The 21,369-nt window shown below is 36.3% G+C and overlaps 1 protein-coding gene across 1 annotated transcript in view; it reads right to left on the bottom strand.

Moving 5' to 3' along the window:
- Positions 1 to 21,369, bottom strand: part of OTOGL (otogelin like) — a 98,740-nt gene that overhangs the window by 57,997 nt on the left and 19,374 nt on the right. The window contains exons 13-25 of the mRNA XM_068661245.1: positions 20,954 to 21,062; positions 20,653 to 20,699; positions 19,045 to 19,190; positions 17,460 to 17,583; positions 15,660 to 15,837; positions 14,587 to 14,711; positions 12,566 to 12,775; positions 11,662 to 11,827; positions 10,142 to 10,216; positions 8,928 to 8,980; positions 8,082 to 8,244; positions 5,573 to 5,680; positions 4,208 to 4,346 (exon numbers count right to left, since the gene is read on the bottom strand). Of these exons, the coding sequence (XP_068517346.1) occupies positions 4,208 to 4,346; positions 5,573 to 5,680; positions 8,082 to 8,244; positions 8,928 to 8,980; positions 10,142 to 10,216; positions 11,662 to 11,827; positions 12,566 to 12,775; positions 14,587 to 14,711; positions 15,660 to 15,837; positions 17,460 to 17,583; positions 19,045 to 19,190; positions 20,653 to 20,699; positions 20,954 to 21,062 (1,643 nt within the window). The remainder of the gene's footprint in view (positions 1 to 4,207; positions 4,347 to 5,572; positions 5,681 to 8,081; positions 8,245 to 8,927; positions 8,981 to 10,141; positions 10,217 to 11,661; positions 11,828 to 12,565; positions 12,776 to 14,586; positions 14,712 to 15,659; positions 15,838 to 17,459; positions 17,584 to 19,044; positions 19,191 to 20,652; positions 20,700 to 20,953; positions 21,063 to 21,369) is intronic.

Consider the following 21,369-nt stretch of genomic DNA (forward strand, 5'->3'; position numbering starts at 1 on the left):
AAATACAAACATGCTGACCCTACAAGCCTCAATAAAGAATATACTGAAATGCAGGACTGGAAACCAACACAAAGCAAGAAAAAGACCAATGTGTATAATAGAAAGACCACAATATTACTGTAAAAGCAGAAACTCTATGAAACACAACTGGAAGAAATAGATAGCAAGCACAAATAATGCTCAGTAAAAGTTTGCTAGAAAATAAGATCATTTTGTTAGGGAAAAAATGTAGGATCACTGAAGACAGAAGACAAGAAGGAAAATGTAATAAAACAAGGTATTTACATATTTTTAATTAGGAAATTGGTTGGAATAACTAAATCAATGAAGTATTTACATGATCCATACTGATAAAAGAGAAATTTATTGGTCTCCTAGGGTTTTCTTTTTTTTCCTTTGAAATTACTGAGTCGGGTTTTAAGAAGCAAAAATATTGATATCTTCTCTGTGAATGTCATCTATTCATACAGAAACTTTACACCTCAGTGTGCGTGGTAACTCCTAATTCCTTGTTATCATGTCATGAAACATTAGTGGTCTAATTTTCTTGATTGCATTAATTTTTTTGGGTCATTATTTGACTGATGTATATATCTGCTGAACTAATTATAAAGGGCTTTTTCGTTCACCTACTGCCACCTTAAACAAAAAGATCTGACAGATGATACTCTTGTTGAAAACAAAGTTTAAAGTTTCATAATTGGATGAAAGATAATACTTGATTTTCCCCCCATCAGAGCACAGGAGTTCCTTATTAAAAAGTAAGGATGACTACTTTGTTTGGTAGAGTGCAATATAGTAGCAAATTAAAGAATAGTTCAAATATATCAGATTCATAGAGTCTAACAGCCAAATCAAAAGGCGTATGTTTGTAAAGCGTGTTGGAACAGAGCATTATCTTGAAATTGGGATCCACATGGGATCCAGGTGGATCTTAGACCCGGTTCTGTCTCAGGGATGAATTAGTGTGCTAACAAATTAATTGTAGTTATGGTTTCCCTTATTGCAATGCTATAGTACCCTTGTTTAAAATATTTAAGATAGCAAAGATGAAACTGTCTAATTCTAACAGGAAAAAGATTAATAAAAGGACAAAGTTATTACAGTGTTGTATATATATAAAATATTAGGACCACATCAACTACTTCAGTTTCAGGTGTTTGGTGAGCCCTTTACACACTATTCCTAAAAATCAACTTTATAACAGCACTCCAAACTACCAGTAAACCAATTAATTTTTCACTAGCAACTATCAAATCTATGATTCTTTGTAATACCTGTGCATATACGTGAATTTATTTTTAAGTTAAAAAATACAGGTATATTGGTTTGTGGGACAGGTAGTATGGTTTAGGAGACAGCTCTGACTGCCAGGATGTTAGGCAAGGCACTTAAACTTTGGCAACTACATCTTCTTTCCCACCTTTCATCTGGCTTGTTTATCTCAACCTAGAAATTCTGTGATTCTGTGATCTGGAGAACAGACTATAAGAGACAGGGCTCTCTAGCCCTGTCTCTATACATTCTACACAAAAAGATGCTCAAGGGGACTCATTATATTAATGTGAGACTACTATAAAAAAACAATGCTGCACATGATCATTATATAGAGTAGGGCAATGATGAAAATACAGGCATGGAATCCTCTGATCTTTGAACAACAAAGACTGTTTTGAAAGAGCAGCCTCATCACGCAAACATGTCTGCTCATATAATGTATTTTAACCACATCACTGCATGGTACACAGCTGCAGTGGAACCATGTACATGGAAATAAAAGCATATGTGAAATTGGAGAATGGATGATGCCTTGTATTATCACTCAGGTTGCTGCTAGTAAGACACCTATTACAACTCTTTCTTATACTTTTGTCACATAAAATTTAATTCCTGCATATTAATAGGCAATTTAGAGTCTATCTTCATGGTAGCACAGTCACAGTTACTTTTTCTAAGTATGCACTGGTCTGTATTTTTCATTGTAGAATTTTATCTTCCATTTTATCTTGCAGTGTTTTCTGCTGTAAGATATTCTGAACTTTTTGGTGGTCCATTCCTGTTTCAGCTGTTCAAACTGTTTCTATATGATCAGCACTCTGTTTGCTCAGTCCCAGCAAAACATTTTCAAAATTATTACTGAAAACGTTAAATAGAGGTTTCAGAATCTTCATGGGATATCACCAAGTTCTCCCCATTCAAAGAACAAGAAAAAAAAAAAAAGTAAAAAAGGCCAAAATTCCAATCCTTTACATTCTAACTTTTAAGTTAGGTTTGAAAGAATTTTCATTCTCATCCTATTAGAGACTAGTCTATAAAAAATATTTGTTGAAATCTGTCTCCAAAATGTCTTTAAGATATACACATATTGACCTGATCATTCTTATCCATATGTTTGTCTTCACTGAATAAGTCAGAAGATTCATCATGTGTGACATTCTTTTACAAAAAAGGAGTTCAGTTCTTCCCCAATATCATGTAATTTCTCTTTATTATGATTTCAATTAATTTCCTTCATATGGAAATCAGATGTATTAGTCTATTTCTGCCAAATTCAGTTGAGGACTCCTCTTAAAATATTTAGTTATACTACAATCTTCCATTCCTCTGATTCCAGGATTACAGATCACATAGTTCATCAATTCTATATTTTAGTTCCTGCAAAGTTCTTGTGCATCTGCCATATGATCCCATCTTTTGTTTCTTTTTTTTCCCCTAAAACTTCTCCAAACTTTTCACATTTAAAAATGAGCCCACAGATATATCATCTATTCTAGACACAATTACGTAGTGCCTAATTTGTGAAAAACATTCCTTCAATATAGATCAAGTTTTCCATATACTAAAGAGAAATGAAAGATCATGAACAAATTAGGCCATATTTTCTCACATTAGCTAAGTTGGGAGGAGGTGAGATCTGAAAAGTCTGAAAAACAGAACTACACATAGGCACTCCAGTTACCGTGTTCACCTGATGAAAAGACTGTTGGCAGGGTGCCATGTGCCTTAATGATGTCACTGCCAGTGCTATTCTTGGTCTCCAAATGCTCCCCATGGTTTGTTTCCAAATAGGTGTTTTCATATGTACTAGAGTGGCAGGTGACATTTGATTGTAAAAGCAAAACATTCAAGTATCATATGAAAATTTGAAAAAGCAGCCAAGATTTGCCTTATACATCTCTCTAGCTGGATGGCATATAAAATAAGAAACAGCAACCCACTATTCTGCCTTGTCATATGGCCAAGATTGTTTCACAGTTAAAGTAATCTCTATTTTTTTGCATCTTAAAGGAGGCAGGTTTGTGCAAATACTCATATTCCTCTAAGAGCAAGAGCTCTGTTTTGAGACAATATGATACATGCCAGGAGTTTGTAATGAGGTATTCTTACAGAAAAAAAAAAATTCTGGGACCATTACATTTTATTTTGCAGCTGTGAATACTCTGCCAAAGTGTACATGAAATAAACTATTTTCAGTAGTCCTTGTTGAGAAACCATTCTTGTTCTTAAAGTTCAACATTTAGGGTTGACAGAAAATTAATATTCTTCTAAACACATCACTGTAACTCAGAAAACAGACTCTTAATCTTAATAATAGCAACAATAATAAACAATAGCGTTGTTAGAAATAGAATATATTTCTAAATGTCAGTAATGGTATTTTTAAACAAAAAAGGCTAGCAATGTACTGTAAATATGTGCTATGAGGAACATTAGCATGTAGCTGCCAGACAATGTCAATGAAGTATTTCATTATTCAATTATGAAATCATCATGCTTGATATTATTACATAAACTCCAGATCTGATGCAGAGTACATTTGAGAGATTCCAAGCAGCCTCTGAGGTCCTCATTAACCCTCTGCCAAGCAGAGTTCACAGATAATTTTTAAATAAATGTAAAGATTGTATCTAGCTGTAGACCAGTTCTATAATATTATTCTTCCCTCATTGTGATGAGAACATGGTTAAGGTGGAATAGAAAATTTTGATTTCTGTTCTTCTCTAGACCACATAGCTACACACCCATGTACCATTTTCAAATGAATTAGCACGAAATGTCATTTATGGAATCTTCCTTTAGACACATCTGTTTTACACCTGTTTTCTTGATGTTTGTTTCTCTGTATCATCTTCTGATGATCCAAATATTTACCCTCTCATGGAAACTTTCAGTTGGACATATGAAAATATATGAACAATCTTCCTACCTTTAGCAAGTAAGCTTGGCAGTCACTGACATAATCATACTCCAGTCCATCAAAGGTATAATAATGTCGATCACCATAAATAGTGCATACAGCTGGACAAGGGTAACTAGTGCAATTGAATATCCCTCTCCGACAAACACTGTAAGAAAGAGCAACAATCAGTATCTTCTCATAGCATTTTCTTTTCTGTTTTTCAGACCTTGAAACACAGAAATATTCTGTGGATTGCTTTTGAAATTCTTGGTGACACAGTGTTGAGTATTTGGCCATCAGCACACAGATACATGGATCCATAAGAAGTTAATACAAAATCTTAAAAATTTTATGACTTACACAAATATTTTCTATCACTGCCTCCAGTAGAGCTAAAACACTATATCATAACGTGCTCATTCATAAAACATCAATATTGTATTTTTTCTTAAGAAATTTTGTTACATTTACTAAGATATAAATGGCACATATTCAGTGCAAAGGACCTTCAGTAACCCTGAAATCTTACAGGCAGCATCATACAAGTATGGAATGAGTTTAAGAAATAAATGCTTATACTTTGAGGGATTACCTTTCCTGCCAACTGTATTAAGAGACATGCTTGAATTTGTTCAAAGGTAGCAGTACAAAAAATTATGAGAACTTCTGGCTGTGCGTGTCTAAGTTCATAAGCTCAATCAACTTGTCAATAATGCATTCAGCTAATTAAAAATGGATAGGCCAAACATTTAGCATTTTGATAATTCAATGAATATTGAAGTAAAGACAGCTATTTTGGCTAGCAAATTATAAAGGATGAAAAATTGTTTTGTGCCAACATGAGTCAGGTTTTTCAGAAAAGATGCTGGGCACTATCCCATTTTCCAGTATTAATGTGTTTTTTTTTGTTTTTGTTTTTTTTTAATTTTCTTTCTATTTTTATTGCCCATTTACTTCCTTTATAGTCCCTCATGCGGAATGGTAAACTCACACTGCAAACAGTCCCATTTCCAAGGTGCAGCCTATTTACCAATTAGACATTTAATTTCCCTTTTTTTCTCTCTGGTTCTCTTTCCTGATAATCTATTCACAAGACACCAGATGTCTTTTCTCTAGAGATTACCTGATATGTGTGTAACCAAACATTTGTTCTTGATGCCTTTTCAACTTTCTTATCCACTGCTTCCTTTTCAGACCTGAAGAAGCACTCACCCAAGTCTGTCTATTCTTCCAAGACTATCATTGAGCCTAATAACAGATATTTCTTGCAACTGTCTATAAACAAGCATATACATTTTTAATTTTCAATTTACTCAACACATTTTCTATGCCAGTTTCATTGCGTGACTAGACTGGGATGATTAGGAAATATGTAAAATGCATGCCACTCACCAAGTGTAACAAGGCGTAGCTATGACTTCTCCTGACAAAAATTCCCTGTCTTTCCAGGTGCATGGACAACTGTCAGGAATATAACATTTCCCTCTGTGTTCAGCCATTCTTTGAAATAAAAGAATTATTAAGATGAAAAAGTAAATTCTTAAGTATATCAACATAGATCAATGCCCAAATCACATCAAGGGCAACTGGCCTTGCATCCAGCCAGGGACAATTTTTCCTGTAGCAAAAGCTGCCCAGATCAAAAAGTGTCCTCTGTGCACCACTGGAGACCTCACAAAGTTCACAGGTATGGCTCCTCCTTCTACCTCAAAGACAGGATGTTGGTGTGAGGCGGCAGCTTCTCTGCAAGAGCACAGGTAGTGTAGATGCTCCTCCCTGCAAACTGCAACTGCAAAACCAAGTATCTTTCAAGAGCAGTGCCCCACTCAACTATACAGCATCCTTGTGTTATGCACGCTGCTGAGGCTACAGCCAGGCTGCCCTTCCTTTTGTGCTGCTCCATCGTTCTCATGTACCAGAGAAATGGTCAGACTGGCGTGCCTGCTCCTCTGTCCAGAGCAGCACTCACCCTGTTCTAAGCACAGGAGAGCGAGTCGGGCTATGCTAGCTGTTGCAGAGTTGGCAGAATCAACAAAATACTGCTTACAAGGGCCGTGCTGAAGGTTACTTGCCTACACCAGGGAAATTGAAACAACTGGCAAGGTTAGACCATTTAATGCAAAAAGTTGCAATTCCAACTAGATCATGAATAAGTGACCCAGAGATGTGGCTAACTACTTTTTGCTGTCTCCTACTTTCCTACTATTTGGCAGCATTAACTTTTTAAAAATGATACACTGCTGGTGTTGCTCTGGAGGGGAGCACTTTCTGCAGTTGTCACTGCAACTGTTAAAAGTAGAAACAGAGGGTTTTCTTTCCTCAAATATGATCTGGAGATTGCTTCACTTGAAGCTAAAGCTGAAATTAAAAGGAATACACAGATTAGAGTTTTCTTCTCCACATAATTAAAGGTTTGTTAAAGATTAATTGGTTTTAAGGAAAGTCAACTTAAATATTCATAAATATGATTAAAATGGGAAAGCACTAGAATGAATGCCTTAGGAAGGTCATTTAGAGTTTCCATAAATGGAAGTGAGTTTAAAATCTGCCAAGAATAATATAGGTACTGCTGACACTACCTGAAGGCAGGAGAATGACTTAGGTGACCCCATGAGGTCCTTTCCATACTACTCTTCTCTGCTTCTGTGATTTTACAATACCCTTGTAACTCTATCTCAGTGTTAGGATATGTTTAAGGACAGCTTTGGATGATGAAATTACTGGGATTCTCAGCTCACTTCCTCATTAAATTTTGAGCTGTGCTATTCAGGTTTTATAGAACATTCCAGAGAGCTTCAGCATTTCTTTTTCTTTGCCACCTCTTTAATTACTAGCTAAAAGAAAAACAAGTTGTGTAAGAGCCTTAAGAATAGAAAAATTTAAAGCACTTTTGTTTTAAGAGGACCATTCTTTGAATAACAGAGTTTGTCCTGCCATGTGTTTCCAAAGGAAAGGGCTTCACTACCATTCACAGTAGTGCTTAGTCATCTGGGAGCATTACAAGTTTTGGAAGGGCAATTCTAGCAGTCTCACTACACTGTGATCTGTGCACAACCAGTATACTGTCAGGGGACCATTGACTACTATTCAGGGAAATAAAATCAAATGTTGATTTAAAAAAAAAAAGTGGTGAGCAATCCACTTGAGGTCAAATTGCAGCAAGACTCAAATCTGAAAGTGCACACAGGAGGTATTGGAGGGGGGACAGGCGGGGGAAGGAGGGAGTGGTAGTAGATCCTGACAGAGACTTCACAACAAGTGTTTTTAGCTTTCATACTTTGATTTGACCCCTACAGAGCTCAGCAGACTGTTTCTGGGCAGCAAATAAAAATATGTGAATGGAGAGAACAAAAACTTTGGCGGAGTTCAAAAGAGCAGAGAGTGAATGAAGAGGAAGTGTGCAGGATACAGCTCATACCCCCTCCCTCCCTCCCTACCCCCATCAATACCATAACCCTGACTAGAAGTCTGGGTGAGACAATTACTTGTGTAGTAGGCAGGAACACAGATAGTTTATGACTTATGTCATGTTTGCTTCTACACTCATAATAACCTGTACTGAGCAAATGTTGGGAATCGTCCCCTGTCCAGACAGTCCCAAATACCAGTTAATCAGACTGTTTGTGTAAGCTGGGTATCTCATGAGATACTGGAATCATGGTATCAGGATGGAAATATCATGGGACTCCAGGAAAGCATGGAGCCTCATATCAGCAGGAAGGAGAAGAGGACTGCGAGAGACAAAAGAGACGGTCTTTTAAATGTAACTATATTTTCAAAAATAGATAGAGCAATTGATGAAGTTTCAAAATTAGAGGTGTGATGCCAGTGGAATTTAAAAAGAGGAATACACAGATTCAAATTGTAAAAAATATGCACATAACATGCTGCTGAAGCTTACCCAGGGGGGCAAATACAGCCGCTGGCACAGGGTGGTGAGGGGACACAGGAGAAGTTCATGGCAAGGTTTGCACAGGAGATCCCACAATTCACACCTGCTGCCGGTAATCCAGGTGCAGGAGATCTGCAGTCATAGTAGATTTTCCCTTCTGGGCATGTGTGAACTTCAACCGTAAAATACAGGTTAAATGAGATTAACTGCTCCCTTACACTGACTACTTTCTACATGTTTTAGTTCAAAATCTATTTATTTTAGTGCACTGTTAGCATACAACATAGTGCATACAGGAATACATTCTGAGTAAGTCTATAGATTCATTTTTTTTACAGGAATATATGACGATATATGTTTTAATGTAAAACAATAAAAATATTTAATGTTAAGCATCTGGATCTATGCACCCTGGATCTAATACACAGTCCATTCTTAAAGGAATTAATGCCTCATTATGCCTCAGGGTGGGCAGGTTCTTTAGAAGTGGCAGTTTTCAGTATACTGAAATCCCTTCTGAATTCACTAGAAATTTCTTTAAAATTTACTTGCTAGAAATCAAGGTCCTAAAATTTGGATACCAAGTCTTAATTTAGGTATTCCTAAACATCCTGACCTACACCTCGCATTTAAAAACAAAAAAAAATCCCAAGTGACAAAGCAGTACAATTTTTACTATACCAGCAGAAAAAAAAAAAAAAAAAAAAAAAAAGCAAGTTGTGCTACTAATCTCCTATGTAAAATACGTCAGGACATTAAGTGTATCAAAATTATTGTAGACATGAGGGTAAAAAATAATTATTCAGTGTCAAAAACTTCCTCTGTGCAACTGTAAGAATAGACAAGATGATTTACCTGTATTGTCTGTAGTAGCTTCCATACATCTCACTGTTCCATTCAAACACTGGCTGATTAAAAGAAAAGCGAACCCATCTTTATTCTATGGGAAAATGTACATAGCCACCACGTTTGAAAAATAATAATAATAATAATAAAATACAATTTACCCCCGACTTAAACAACAAAAATCAGGAGGAGAACAGTGATTAAAATCTGAAAGTGCAAGTTCTGACCAACATTTTCTTGGCTCTTCTAAATACTGATGTGTAATGAAGGCCCAGATTCACAAAGGTGCTTAGGTACTATTTAACTGTCTAAGTTTCACCAAAATAAAAAATTAGTTGGGTACTTAAGTCTCTCTGGGAACATAGGACCAGGTGGTTCAGGATGCTGGCAGTGTAACACAAAACCTTATCTGCCCTCGTGAATACAGAAGGCTACAGCATGCAAAATTGCTTGTTGCAGAGAAGGTAGGATACACAGCTTTATTCTTTTGCTAGTAAAATGCAGAATAGCAGAAAAACACATTAGACAACAGAACTAGTCTACTTTATTTTTTTTCCTCATTAAATAAAATGTAAAAAACAGAGCATAGGAATAACAGAAAGTGAAACCCCCACTCTCACCTCTTCAACTGCATGATTACAAAGCTTCAGTTATAACAACTGCAATAAATGAGACCTCACCAAGAGCCAGTCTTGACACTCAGGTCCCAGACATGTTTTTTAATTAGCAGATTGAGAGCACTCCTTGTAAAATGAACAAGTTTGACTGGGAAACCTGGGAGGTTTCCTCACTCATTTCAGTGAGGTCATGATTCCATCACAAATTCATAATACAAAATGACACAAATATAGCTCCCTACAGGCCTTTGTTTGAAAGACTTCCCAAGATAGAATCACATTGTTTATTCTTTGGATACCAGCCTCACTTTGCTATCATAATGCCCGAAGTCTAAGAACAGCACTGCAATCTTGATGCATGTATTTTGAGATACTCTTTAGTTCCAGGCTTACAGAATATTTATGGTATCTTCTTCTTAAAATAACTGAGTATACAATACAATTTATATTAAGCTACCTATCAATAAGTGTCTAAAAGAAATCAAATCTTGATACAAGAGACTTTCATTCTATGTGAAGAAAAAACAAACAAACAAATCTCAGGACTCTTGAGTAGCATCTGAGCTGTAATACACAAAAGATAAAACCCTTGGCACTGAAACCTACCAGGAGCCTGTTGGTGTAGGGAGGATTTCTCCAGGCTGTAGGGCTTTGCCTTTGTAATGACAACGACAGGCAGATCTGTTAAAAGAATATTTATACATATAGATACAAAAGCGAAATGAAATGGGATTTAAAGGCAATTATCAAGCTATTATGATAAGAAGGCTTTGTAATTCACTAATTCAATCTCTTTGAAGGTCCCTTCATCTGGACCATTCCATTCCATTCCACTCCATTCCGCTCCATACTATGCTTTTAATTTATATTTACAACATACTTCTAACATTAAAGGATAACACTCTAGCTGTATTGAAGTTAATGACAATACCCCCACCATCTTCAAAAAAGCCAGGCCTTTCCTCAATCTCCATATTATGTATTTGCTATTTCTGTGCATTACAGTCTTATAGAAAGAAGCGTTCCTCCCTAGTTATGGGAGTAGTATGGCAACATGTAGTTCCTGTTCAAAGTAGTTTAAAAATCATAGGAGAGAGGAATTGTCATAGCAAAATCCATTAACCCTGACCTTGACGGGGTTCCAGCCAGACGGGACTGAATTTCCTAGAAGCCACCCAGTAATATAGCAAAACCTGGTTACCTCACACTCTGCAGTTGTTTGAAGCAGTCTTCATCCCAACAGTATGAACTTTACAGATCTTTCCAAAATATATGTCACAATGAACAGCAATATCTCTGAATAATCTTGAAATTTGTATAAATATTCATTCTAGTTTTTACTCAGTACCTGAACTCAGTAACTACCCACAGTTGTAAGCTGCAAGCTGTAGGTACACAATTACAGAAACTATATCCTTGCATTGACTATTTCCTTCCATCTAACTGGAAATGCTTGCATTGTGAGAAAGTAAAAATACCTCTAGCCACTTTCTCCATACTATGACTTCATGGATTGCTGCTATGTGCATCCCTTCCAATTTTTTCTTAAGTGTTAAAAACAAGCGTTTCATGTGAAAATACTTCCCCATGAATTAAAAAAAGTTTCATCACCCTTCTTTAAATCAGTATGACATATTTTCTCTGATGTTCCCTAGATGGCTTTACAGACAATAGGGTGTACATAGTGGAAGAAGCTCCACTATTGATTAGTACATAGCAGTGTATGAAATCTTAGAATCAGAATCATTGAATGGTTAAAGATCCCCTAGTCCAAGCCTCCTGCTGCCTGGGGATATCTTCCACCAGATCAGGTTATGCAAAGCCCCATCCAACCCAACTTCAAACACTTGCAATAACAGAGCATCCACAACCCCTCTTGGCAACCTGTTCCTGTGTCTTAGCACCCTCATTGTGATTTTTTTCCTTATATCCAATCTAAATCTTCCCTCTTTATATTGCCCCTTGTCCTGTCACTAGAGGTCCTAGTAAAAACTATTCATGTATTGCTTGCTATTCCATTTCTTAGGCAGTCCACATATTGAGAGAAACAGCAGAAAAACTATTTTCAGTCTTGCTGGAAAGAGTAAAATGTGCCTACGCACATATTCTATTTTAGTATGACTTACATTGATACACAAAAGTTGACCGACTCTTCAAAGTATTTCCCATCAGGACAATTGCATCCTTCTGCACAGTCATCACCACAGATATTTGCCATAGAAAGTGAAGCACAGGAGTGTTTACAAAAAGAAGAGCACTGATGATAAAGCATACCACTGTGACACATCACAGCTGGGGGAGAGAGAGAGGGAGAGAGAAGGGAAAACAGCATACTCTTAAAATGTGAAAAATAAAAAACAAAACAGTATATCATGGGACACCAAAACAGCCATGCAAAATGGCCCTTTGCTGTTCTGGAGTGAGTTAAAATGCATGAGAAAAATAAACTAGTTAATTGATTTCTAAAGTTAGAAATGTTCAGGATGGCCTTATGTTAGAAAAATCCTTGGCTGGAATTAAGTCTATTTTCTATTTCTGTGTGTGTGTGTATGTGTGAGTGGTGTGTATCTCCATTCATCCAGTAACTCAGGAGAGGAACAATGGTCCAGTTAAAACTAAGGCATCACTCTAAGATTTGGAAATGTCCTCTTTCAAATCCATGTTCTGCCACAAATATGCTGTATCCCATTTGGAAAATCCATGCCCACGCCGGGGCAGTTCTCACCACCCTGTTTCACCTCCCCTTAGGGAACAGCCCTGCTTCTGCTGCTTCCTGACACTGTTTACTACTGGCTGTAGCCTAATGTGTGCAGCAGAAAGGGACAGACACCTCTGTGAGTCAGCTCAGGGTCCCTGACTCAAATGCCTAACATGAGGCTACCAGCATTCTCCCCCTGAGCAAGATTTTAGCCCTTGGCACAATTCTAGTTTCCACCAAAAAATCATCAATTGCTATATTTCATGAAGCCAGTGACATTTCTAAAATTTAACACATTTTAAAAGAGTGTCTACTTCGCAAACATTACTCACCACAGTAAGAAATATGAGATCTGAAGTCCACGGCAATGCCGTGCTTTCCACAGACATAAGCATAGTGTGCAAGAGCATTACACAAACAGCTGCTTCCGCATTTGCAGGCATCAAAGCGGCATAGTTGGTAGTATAATGCTGGACTGATGTAGGCATGGCAGGGAGCAAAAACTTCTTGATTTATGATATCACAGTGAGAAGCATACCCAACTAAAATAAAGTGACATTGTTTTAGCCAGATCCATGTTAAAATAGCAATTAATCAAATTAATAGCACAGAATATTAACACCAAACATAATCAGCCAGTTGTACAACAAAATCTTCTATACAAAGTATTTCTGAAAAGTTCTATGGTTTAAGATTGTTATGTTATCTCAACATCAAACTCCACTTAAAACAGTTAATTATTTAAAAATAAAATAAAATAAAATAAAATAAAATAAAATAAAATAAAATAAAATAAAATAAAATAAAATAAAATAAAATAAAATAAAATAAAATAAAATAAAATAAAATAAAATAAAATCTTCCTATAGCAATGAAGGAAATGTAAATGGCAATATAACATATTTCAAGGGAATTGGCAAAGTCCTCCAAAGCTTGGAATATGTTTTTTCCCACTTAATGTTTCATTTAGCTTTGAAATTGGTAACATCCATATTGTTCTTGGCATGTCAACTCAGCAAGCATTGCAAAATGGAACTCAGGAGCATACAAGCCCCAAGCTAGCCATATACCTTCTAGTACCAACAGACCCTACTGCTGCCACTGGAACATGCTATCATTACAATGGTGGAATATCTCAGGAACACCATAGAGTGGGTCATATTTAAACCAATTTTGCTGCTAAAAGAGTGTCCCTAACCTTCCTCCTCTCTGTTCATTCCTATATTACACACTGACACAAGGGTTTCTGGAGTCCATCCATAAACAAGATTCAAGGAGTGAGTGTATGTGACTTGACTGAAAAATAGCCTGACAAAATAAGTAAACAAACAGATCATGGCAGGACTGAAAAGATGCTTCTGCTGGCTCAGCACACAGGTGATAACATGCAACAGCATCATGTAGCCGAGGAATGTTTTTTCCATAATCACAGGAAAATGCAGGTTAGAAGGGACCTCAGAAGGTTATCTAGTCCACCTTCCTGCTGTAAGCAGCTTAGTTATATGTCAAACTCCACCTCCTCTGAGGAAACACAGAACTGAAGGTAAGGCATAAAGTATCTTGTATAGAGCTAACTTGGCTGACATATACTGCTTTAGAAGACAGACAATGCTGGAGGCATAAACAGTCTTGTAATGCCCCAGATTCTTAAAGGTTTACGGTTATTCCGGGCTCACTCCCATTAAATATGGCCAAATCCCACATCCTTACTTCTGAAACATTAAAAACGCCAAACTAAATTCTGTCAGAATTGGCAACTGCTCTCTGCTCTATTGTCTTCATTAATTGGAAAGAACAGCAACATGGAAAGGAGACAGTGAAAGTTGAACATAAAATGTGGGCATGTCAACAAGCCAAAAGTAAATCTTCAGTCAGGAATTTGAACAAATCTGCAGATCTCAAATTGTTTGTCTTGGTTTGTGTGAGAGACCATAGATGGAGGATAAGGAAACCTTTAAATACAGCATAGAAAATCATGGAGAAGCCAGAGACAGGACTTTTGATCTGAACACAACTTGCAAGACTACAGTACAAGACTACTGCACCATTCTGCCTAACGTTCTGCACATATTCTGGACAGCAAAATTTAGGGCTTGTGGCCAGTATGCCCAGCATAAAATGATCAACTTACTTATTTTAGTTTACTTGCTTAATGTGTGGAAAAAAATCATCTTTACCAAAACAGAAAAGGAAAATGAAGCATGTGCATTTAAAACTTAAGTTTTATATGAGTTTTATATTCATATACATATTCATTAATGAATAGTAACAGTGAAACTCACTCACAGATAAAACAAAAATGTCCCGTAGCAATAAGATACAAATAATTCCAGATTGCCCTGTGAAATCATACCATTTTGCTGATTAATGTTGCAGGGATCAACCACGGGAATGTTGATAGGCACAGAACAAGCTGAGGAAACCTTCCATGCATTGGCATGAAGTTGTGGGGTCCCTTCTATCATCCCTGCTGGAGAACTGAAAATGAAAAGATCAACGCTGCAAGCATCCTGCTCCCCTCACAGACTACACATGAGGACATGTGTACAAGGTACATCAAAAAGCCTTAGATGCATAGAGACATTCAACATTCAACATGTCAAAAGAATTTCTGTCTGTTAAGTACAGACAGAAACTGTTAAGACAGTTTCTTTTAGAAGAGAGAATATGTGAAGATTTTTCTCAATATTTTGCTCATGCAAAAATACTCTTAACACTCAAAGTCTGCCCTCCTTTACACTTTATGCAATTACTCTGAAATAAGTTGGATGAGGAATTAATGAGAGAAGAATTTGGTCTTTGTTCAGTGGAATGTCAGAAAATCAACCCTTTAGCTTATTTCAGCATTCTAGAAGGGGGCAGTTTACATTTTGATTATGTTTTTCACTACATATTTCAAAATAATTCATTATTGCTAGAAAAGTTTCATGATATAATAGCTTGGAGAACTCTGGTGAAAATGAAGTCAAAGAATAAAGAAAATGTACCCTTCTAATTAAACTATTCCTGTGGCTCAGGAATACATTTTTCCATTAGAACTTGATATAGGGAAAACAAAATCAAACAGTAGTAGGTGTTAATTAGGCGAGGATTCTACTAGTACTGTCATCCACTCCTTTTATCAGTGCTCATTTATTTGCTCTGATGCTTAGGGAGCAGCAGGGAGGGAAAAGCGTGCATTCAAGCAATATCATGATCCAATAACCAATCTTCAAGCTTTCTGTAACAACTTAGTTAAATGTCTTAGAATGACTTAGCTAATGAGTTTTATATTTAGAAGTGCCTAAGTTTTAATTAAGATATTTTGTATTGGTTATTTTAATAAAGCACAACAGAATTAATGACATAAAAATATGAGGTGATTACATTCAACAAAACTTTTCACTTGTTTTTAAAAACAGTCTAAATGTACTGTATGTAACTTACAGAAAATCATCTCTTAAATTCCCATTGTAAGTTCCACATAGTCCCAATGTTCTTCTCTTCCAGCTGACATCAACTTGAACATAGATTCTCTCTCCATCTTTAGCAAACAGTATCTTCAAACCAAACGTAGTTTTTAGTTGAACAAACAAGGAAGATATATTCCGAATTTCAATAGCCCCTGCAAATAGCAAAAGAAAAGAAAAGCGGTCACTGAAATCCATTTCCAGATTCTACATTCATCCCTAAAATAAAATAGATTATGTGCAACCTCACCTGTAGCCAAATAACCTTGCACATTCTATTCTATTATCAAAAATTGTAAGACTACAAATCTTTTTCATTAACAACACAAATCAGGTATTGCAGCTACTGTCAACAGTAAAAAAAATCTCACCTTTCTGTACCTGTGAGTTATCCAGAAACCACATGCACTTTTTTTTTTTTCTTTTCTTTTTTTTTTTTTTTACAAAAAGCAATGCAACAGCATGCCTCTGGTAACAAGAAGACAAGACAAGAAACCACTTGTTCCTTAGCCTTCAGGGATGTTATAAGATAAATTAACAGATGTCTGTAAAGTTCATTGCAATCTTCAGATAGAAGGTTCTCTCTTACTGCTATTGATATGACATCAGTATATCTCATACATACACATACATACTTAGATTGTATGTGAACTAAGGCCCTATCAAATTCCCAGCTCCCCTTCCTAGCACATCCATAATGCGAGGAAATGGAAATTTCACAGTCACAGCATTCATGTGCTACACATTGTTTGGCTACTTGCAGCTGCAGACTTAAATCAGGTCTGTCTTCACAGCAGCCTCTGCACACAGAGATATACAGACAGTGAAGATAAAATGCTTATGTGAGCTGATAAGACTTAACAGATACAGCCAATTATCAAGAATGTGACACTAAAACATTTGTCATAGGTAGTATTTGTCATAGACTGTGAAAAGGGACAAGTCAATAAGGTCTGATTCAGAAGATATGAAATTAAATTACGAGAAAAATTATGAAGCAGAATTTTGATATGATTAAAAGTATAACTGAGCTGTGAAACTCTTTGTCATAGGATGCTGTGAATGCCAAAAGCAAAACTATGACTAGTAAAATCCAATGAAGTAAAGAAATAGTTGCAGCCAACAGCTCAGAACTCCCTAAGCTCCTGACTGCCAGAGGCTGGGAAAGGACTGGTATAGTATCACCAGTAAGAAATTATTACTGATCATTTTGAGATACAAAATTTAGCTATCTCATTCCCACCTTCAGTGCTTGATTTTATAACATCCTTTCAAGGTAAATTTATCTTACTATCCTTTTCAAAAATGTGAAGATACCTGCCCAAGATCATCAGTCAGCCTTGAAAGCAACATAGACCCCACTGAGTGCATGGATTCTATTCCATGTAATTCATTCTAAAAAACTTCAGTCAAGATCCACTTTAACATCAACCTTTCAACTTTCAACCTCTCTTAACTTCTGTTTTGTGTGTGTGTGTGTGTGTGTTATTTTTTTTTTCTTACCTCCTCCCCCCTAAACAGACACAAACCAGATGAGTGGAATTTCAAGGTACTCTACAAGATAAGAAATGCAAAGAAAGGAGGGCGTAGTTTCATGAGGTGAAATGGTATATTTCTGGAACCAATACAAAGGTTATTAAAAGTAAGTGATTGTACTTTTCATATGTTATCTTTGAAGAAATTCCTTTTCTGATAAACAGATATAATTAAAAAGCTTTGGAGAATATAAAAGAAGAAATGTGAATCCTGGTAAAACTCTACTCAATTTATTTCTTACCATTAAGATTAAAAGCTTGATTAGGACCAGTTTGGACTTGACCATTTCTTGTAAGAGTCACTTGTTTGCTCATATCATCTTCAAGAACTAGTGTTATAGACTCAATGCAGGCATGATCAAAGTTCTAAGGAGAAACAAATTTCACCATCAGAAAGAGAACAAAGGCAATATTAGCATGGAAAGCAAAAGCAAACAGTGGGAGAAAACAGAAAAAGAAAATGAGAGAACTGTCATCAGGTAAATCAGACGTAAACTATTATTCAAAGCATTAAACTGAGTACCCAAAATTAAATGCAGGACTTAATAAAACATTGCTTATGGATGTAAGAATGAGGTGAATGCATTTTAGCTATTATGGCAGTCTAATAGTAAGCAGACAGAGATCCGCAAGAATTGATACTGGGTTCACAAGACCATACTTGCACATCCACCCTGGGTTCTCTTCATTGCTGGATTATCCAGTGTCAGCAAAATTCTGACATCTGGGCTAAGCTGGTGCAACCAGAGCCCAAACATAGTACTGCAGTAGAAAGAAACTATTGCAGTTCTGGAGGTGCTTCTCTTCCTCCTTGAAACACAGTCATGACCTCTGACTGCAGACAAAAGGATATAATTTCTCTAGAATTATACTAAAATAATTTATAAATGTGTGACTATCAAAAAATGATGACATGTAAACTAACATCCATTGTTTTAAAGTGCTGTCCAAGCAGAATTTATGAAACCATTTACAGAACAAATGGTGACACATAGCCAACTAAAACCAACGTATGTTCCCCTGGGCCTCTATGTTTTCACACAGGAACTTTTTAAGTTGCTTAGAGTTGTGCTAAGGGTCATTTTCAGTAGCAGCCTTATCTCTCAGTGGCTACCTAACCAACTGTATCATGCTTGAGGCCAACCTGAAATGCAGAAACAGGAATCTCAACACCTATGCAGAAGAAGATATGTACAGCAAAGCAGAGACACCAGCACACAGGCTGCTGTGAGGCAGTCTCAGAGTCCTTTCCCCTAACAGCCTAGTTGATTAAAAATGTCTTTAAATCAAGTCTCACAAATAAGTACTTTTTATAAACATCTCTATTCATAAGACCTGTCATTGAATATCTGCCAAAATACTTTCAAACAAATATGTATGGTGCTTAATCTTTTCAATAATTTTCTAAAAGGAATGGTTCCAACAATGTAAACATGCTATAACATAACAAATACATATCTAAAGCTATAAAAAAAAAATCTCTTGCCTAATTTTCAATGTATTAAGCATGCTCCATACAGTCAGCAAAAGCTGTTCTAAAGCTTCATGCAACTGTTTGTACTGTAAACATAGAAACATATATTTATTTAATGTGTGTAAATTAATAACTCTTTAGACTTAATGCTTCAAAAGTTGTCATTGCTTTTACAAAGGACAGTAAAACGTAGTAATTTGACAACTTAAAAAAAAATGTGAAAAGGTTTCAATTTATGATATTTTTCTGTTACCATAATCTGCTAGCTTACAGTAGCACCTTTACAAAAGTAAATACATATGAAATATATAACCATGTGTTTGTTATGGAAGTTCAATAACAGTGTGACTTACCTGTCCACAAGATGCTTTCTGTAAAGTGATTGTGAATTTGTTTTTCCCAGTGCCTTTTACCAAAATGTACTGGCAAATCCCAAGAAAGGTAAAATGGCGTCCATCAAATGTTGTGAAATGAGAGTTACCTGTGATGGAGCATTCGGCTTGAGAGAAAAAGGATAAATAAGAATGTTCACTGACATAAGAAGTTACTGTCATTCTGTAAATGAGAAATATAATATAATTAAAAAAACAAACAAACAAACAAAAAAACTCTCCCCTTATTTTTTTTGGCACATAATCCAGTCTAGCTTTAATCTTTATGGCTGTTACTGCATTTGGAAGTGAAATATATTATAGACACTTATTTCTATTTTAGGTATGTTGCACGTACCCATTTGCAGCTTTGGTTCTAACTAGAGTGAGATATGAGTCACAAATTCTGTAGAATACATGAAAGAGATAATTAAAAAAAAAACAGAGCTTTTTCTTTGTTACAACTGAAGTTTCCTGGAATCATCTTCATCTTTTGACATGATTGAATGTAAAGGAGAGAACAAGCTTCTTTCTCCTCTCTCACAGGGAGCTTGTTACTGCAGGCATGGAGATGCCGTGTCCGAATATGGGGGCTGTCCTGAATTCCAGATGAGCAGAGGACACTCTCTGTCCTCAGGATGCATCTATATTCATGCTTTAGTTCAGATCAGGAGTGCACTGTTGAAGCAAGTCTCCAGCACATACATGCCAACCTTGGTTCAGTTCATGAGGCCACAGCAGAGCACAACTAACCCTCTCCCAATGTTAAAAAGCATTCAGTCCCTAGGATAAGACTAATCATAACCAACCCCTCACAGGCACACACAACAAATACGAGACACATATGGAGTGGTTCTGTGTCAGCTTTTTTACTCTACAGATCCACCCTGTTAAGGTTTTGTTCGTTTGTTTGTTTGTTTGTTTGTTTTTTTAGCACCAGCTAAGTCTTGTTTACTACCTCATTCAAAAGGGTTTCCTTAATTTGTAATATATATATATATATATACATATATATATATAATATATATATATCTTTCAGAAGTTTCATAGCATAATCTTGTGTAAAGTACAGAACTGACAAGGGAGTTTCTCTACTTGACTAGATATTTGTCTGAGTAACTCACTACAGAGGCATGCAGTCTTTAAAGATGATGATCGAGACATGAACTGCTGTTACAAGGGAGACAAGATAGCATTCTGAGCATTAGAATAATGCTCTGCTTGTTCTCTGCACTACAGCAGCATCTAGAAGTGAGGACATCCTTAAACATGGCCCACCGTACAGATAATGTGGTGCCGGTCTGTGGAATAAGGTGCCTGTCCCCAAGCACTTAGAGTGCAAGTAAGAGAGAGAAGAGAAAAGGTGAATGTAACACACCGAGTTATGGAACCAAATAGGAAAAAGCACAGTTAGTACTGTCAGACAGTTAACAGCTTTGCCTCAGCTTGCCCAATGCTGCTGGGCATGCATCTGTTAAATCTTTCTTAAAATCACATCCCAAACTCTTAGACTGTATTTGAATCTGTTGTCTTTTGAAAAGTTTATCTCTTATGTTTACTGAGGAGAGAAAGGAATCTTTAAATATATACCTGGGCAATCATGATCGGTACAGTTCCAAATGCCACCAGTGCAAATACTAAAAAGAAAAATCACAAAATACAGAAATTCACTGTTTTGACATTTATCAAAAAGAGAAGCTTTGAGATAGTTAACAGGTCTTGAATTCACTGTTTCCATAAAATAGTCTGTGTATTTTGGTGATACACAGAGCTCAGACTGTAAAGCATAAACACTAACTATTCTTTAAATTTTGAGTGTGACTATCATGTTAAACTAACTACAGACTAGAGTCACAGACAGAGGAAACACAAACATGAGGCTTTTACATACCAATTACTACACTCTTGTTCAATTTTTGAGCCTACGGAGAAGGCAGTTCCATGATAAGTACAAGGACAATTTGACACGGAGATACAAGTTCCATTTTCCATAATGAGACCTATTGGGATAGAGGTTTATATCTGAGATTAAAAACAAGTTAATGGACTCCAGATCACTGCTGTTCCCCCATCTGACTCAAATATTCAAATATGCCAGAAGGTGAGCTCATCAGTCTTAGCCAGGGACCAACATGAAGAGTCACCTAGTGAATGCAGATGGCCCAGAGCAATCAACAATACAACTCTCTCAAAGCAGTTTAAGCAGTTTTCACCCTGAATGGTTGCTTTATGAAAAATATATGCCTGAAGTGTGTAAAACTGTAGAGTCAAAAATACAAAGATTCTGAGAACAGATAATCTTCAGTC

Source organism: Anas acuta, chromosome 1 (genome assembly GCF_963932015.1).
Source record: "Anas acuta chromosome 1, bAnaAcu1.1, whole genome shotgun sequence".
In the NCBI taxonomy this organism is placed as follows: Eukaryota; Metazoa; Chordata; class Aves; order Anseriformes; family Anatidae; genus Anas; species Anas acuta.